This window comes from Typha angustifolia, chromosome 6 (genome assembly GCF_048772165.1).
Source record: "Typha angustifolia cultivar Huaian chromosome 6, ASM4877216v1, whole genome shotgun sequence".
Taxonomy (NCBI): Eukaryota; Viridiplantae; Streptophyta; class Magnoliopsida; order Poales; family Typhaceae; genus Typha; species Typha angustifolia.
Window position 1 is genome coordinate 5,777,795 of NC_133244.1, and position 4,052 is coordinate 5,781,846.

General features: G+C 38.3%; 1 protein-coding gene across 1 annotated transcript; it reads right to left on the reverse strand.

The window, feature by feature from the left end:
- Positions 1 to 476: 476 nt before the first annotated feature.
- Positions 477 to 3,553, reverse strand: LOC140761624 (uncharacterized). Its single transcript, XM_073099043.1, has 2 exons — positions 3,132 to 3,553; positions 477 to 1,183 (listed from the first exon to the last, which is right to left on the reverse strand). Exons 1-2 carry the CDS (start codon positions 3,460 to 3,462, stop codon positions 648 to 650), a joined length of 867 nt encoding a protein of 288 aa, XP_072955144.1. The 5' UTR covers positions 3,463 to 3,553; the 3' UTR covers positions 477 to 647.
- Positions 3,554 to 4,052: the final 499 nt, after the last annotated feature.

A 4,052-nucleotide genomic window follows, 5' to 3' on the forward strand; every position in this document is an offset into this window, starting at 1 on the left:
GCGTTACAGAGCCGGTTCTTTCTTGAGATTATATTTGTTCTTGAATAATTTAAGATTGATAGGTGTTGGATCAATAGGCGGACACCAGATTAGATGTAAATTCTATTATCCTGAAGATGAATTTGTTGTTACTTGGTTGTGGGCTACTTAGTTTACTACCTGATGCACTAAATTAAGATCAACAACCTTCAGAGTTTGCGTTATGATGTCTTACTAGATGTGAAGATCTTCGAAGAAAAACAGACCGTATAATAAAGGAGTACAAGCATCTGTTAGTGGATAGATCATAAAGCTAATCGTTATGAACAAAGTACTTCAGAAATAGAACACCATATACATGCTGGAAAAACTTATTGCGAGACTAACACAAACAGAAACTATACCAGAAAACAATGAATAGCCATGAGATATCGGATTTCTAGAATAGAAGCAAAATTAGGGCTTTTTTTTTGTAGTGGGGGGGGGGGGGGATCATAGATAACAATAGAAGCCAGCATAATAATAGTAAAACTAACAACAAAATTGTTCTGAAAAGCAATACACAGTGCATCTTATAACAAGTCTAATCAAAATCAAGGAAATAAGGGGCAGTAGAAAAGGCACTTCTTAGAAACTCTGTTGAGCATTTGTTCAAGCCCTGACTGACTTCAGTTCGGCCTTGGAGTAGCCCACTCCACTCTGAGGATGAGATTGTCATATCCATATCCATTGAGCTTGTTGATAGCCTTCTCTGCATCCTCCTTGTGAACAAAATTGACAAAACCAAAGCCCCTACTGTTTCCAGTCTTCTGATCAACAGCAACATAGACACGGCTCACAGGGCCAAAGGTGCGGAAGAGCTCAAGGAGGTCAGGCTCACGAGTGTCCTCGGAAAGATTGGTGACACGGACCGAGTTCTCATCATTCCTGCGCCTCATCTCAGTTCCAGTCCTCTCTCCACCTGCTCTCATGCCTGGAGGCACATAAGTTCCCTTAGTAGCACCAGCTGCCGCAGCTCCCGTTTCTGCTGCAGGGGGCCTGTCAACGAAACTGTCGGTCTGCGGAGCGAGATCCTTGTAGGGACATTTTGACGTCCAGTGGTCACCCTTCTTACCACAGGTCCTGCATACCATGAGAACGGCACCTGCCTTGCCAGCAGCAGCCAAGGCATCCCCTGCCATACCTGTTTCTTCTGCTTTGCTCCCTACATTCAGTTTTAAAAACTAGTATTAGGAATTATGATAGATTTGTTTCAGGATTGGAAAAATATACAGAACAAAGATAAAAACAAACAAAAACAGACCCTTTCAGTTACAACTATTCAAGGTTGCTTTATGAATCTTGATTTGAGATAAAATCTAGCTCTGCCTATGGATGTATCATACAACAATCTCAAGGCAATCATATTGACTGTCCCTTGGTAGCTGATAAGCCTATTTTGTACAAAGCACTGTTAAAATCCTCAACTTTTAATAGAGATCATCTGTAGTTTGCTTTTGGCACCATTAAATTACTTGTCAGTAGATTATACCTCCAAAAAGCAGGTTCCGCAGTTTGATTTATTATACATTATTAAGATTTATTTTTTTTTTTCTGCACAGTTCTCGCATAAAGATTATCCCAAGTTTGTGATCTACTATCAAGTGGTTAGGGAAATTTTTTTGCTCAACCAACCTCACTTGACACATTCCTGATAAGCTTGTTCCTCATGGATGCAAACATAATCAAACTCTTAACACTGTAGCAACAAAAATTAACTGATATTCTATCAGAACAGTCAGAGAAATCTTCTATTCAAAGGAAAAAAATCTCAAAATCTTACTGTTAGCTTTTATTTTAAAAGAATCAATACACTCTCTTATTTCTTTTCTTCTGACTACACTTTCCATTATTTGTCATGGCAAGAACATAAATCTAAGGTGATCTACCTAGAATAATGGCAAACCAACTTTCAGTTATACTCGCTTCATATGCAACTTTATTTACCCCTTTTCTTGCATTTGAATATTTACAACCTCCATTTCTGTGCACTAAGTTTCTGATCCAAGGTCTTGTTTCATAACCTCTGCAAGTCCACACAACATCTTTATGTGTAACCAACTCGCGATAGAAATCATCATAAGTTTGAGTTTAGCCTTACTAATCTCCATGTAGCTTTTTCTTTGAGCAACTTTACAACATTCAAAGCTTACTGAGCATCGATTTATGCAAAGCACTGTAATATGCTCTATCTACTCTAAAAGTATTTTGGACCCTGCATGCCAATACCAATATATAATAAAAGTCAAATTACTTGACGAAGAAAAGAAATCTTGCTAGAGTCCAGCAATTGCAAGATAAACAATAGTGAAGACTTTATTGCATCTCCCATATAAAGCACAATCACCTGCATAAAGCTGAGATACATTCAGAGGCCACCGTTTCATTGAAAAGGCAATTTTATAGGATCAGCCAATAGGCTAGGATATAAATAAAAAGTATACTAAAGGCTGAGGTCAAAGTGGCAATTTTTGCAGTAATGAAGTTAAGGACGGCAGAAGGCCTCTGAAACAATTTTGAAGCAATCACAGATCAAGGATAGAGAGTAAAAGATAAATGTAGGAACAATTCCATAATTGATTTTAAACAATCTTGCATACTATGATGCAGCATCTATAATCTCTCCACATTCCTTTTTCAAAACATAGAATAGGTAAAAAAAATCAAGTCATACTCTATCAGAAAGGTCACAAATTCCCGATCAACCCATGATTGATCTACGCAAATCCAACACTATGATCTAACATTATTGTGAATAGATCTGTAGAGAATAAAAGAAATTGCACTCTATAAGGGATGTCAAGACCACCCCTTCCATTTATACTCAACTATCAAAAGCACTACAGCAATAGGTGATTCCAAGTGACAAGACTTATTCTAAAATTGATCAATTCCATCTTCTAGCCTTAAAAGCTGCTTGCAGAATTTTCTATGCAAATTTATACCTTTTAGATCTTTAATTAAAGTCAAGTTCAACAGATATCAAACAGATGAAATCTAGACATTAAACATCATTCCAGTTTGAAAGAAGACAAATGTATACCGAAATCCAACTAATAATAACAGATCAAATCGAATTCAAACACTAACAAGAAGGGGATCGAGTATATCACCTGGGGCACGCGGCCGCTCAAGTAGGATCTCCTCAGTGGAGACCATGGTGAGCCGAGCCCCGACGTCCTCGTGCACGGCGTCCCCGAACTTGGGCCAGGAGCGGCGCTCCATGGCTCGCTTGGAAAGCCGTGCCCGCGCGAGCTTGCGGACGCGGGTGGTGGTCGTGACCTTGACCTTGTTCCCATCCTCGTCGAAGCGGTACTCGATCGTCTTCTTCACCCCGTTCTCGTCCGGCCCGATCACAACACGTGGCGGCAGGAGGAAGTCCAAGTCGCCACCATCGTCCTCTTCCAGCTCACCCCACAGGATCTTCGCCGGCGCCGCCGCCATCGTAATCGATATATCCCTCTCTCTCTCTCGCTCGCTCTCGCTCTAAACCACGGCAGAAGAGATGAAGCCCTAGAAGCTCTTATTTCCTTACCCTTCCAAACGTTGTAGAAGGGTATAATAGGAGTTTTATGAAGCCATCGAACCGCCTCTAACGGTGATTGGATTAACTCCGACCCGTTTTCGGATCCGATTTGGATACTTTATAGAATTGATATGGGTCTGTTATAATTTTCGGATTCGGAAAAGATTATCGGATATCCATTTACTCATATATTTTTTTATTAATTTTTAATTTTTAATTTGTTTATTTAAATAGTGAATATTGATATTGTTACTAATGATGTGTTATATATTATTTGTAGAGATTATTATTTTTCTAATTTTATATGTATTTGACATACAAAAAATTTATTTTTTGTGAAACTTTTAATATTTTTTTATTAATTATGTCTAAATAAAATATTAAAATTTGATAAACATCTGTTTAAGATTTGATCATCTATTTAAAAATTATTCGTTTCCGTTTAGTTAGGATATGGTTTTAAATTTTGTTATTCGTCCAATATCATCCGTATTTGAATCCGTATTCG

Bases quoted from the DNA above. Each gene is read 5' to 3' on its own strand.
- LOC140761624 (XM_073099043.1), bottom strand. From the start codon at position 3,462: ATGGCGGCGGCGCCGGCGAAGATCCTGTGGGGTGAGCTGGAAGAGGAC. The intron at 1,184-3,131 runs GTGATATACTCG...AACTGAATGTAG, and splicing joins TGAGCGGCCGCGTGCCCCAG to GGAGCAAAGCAGAAGAAACA.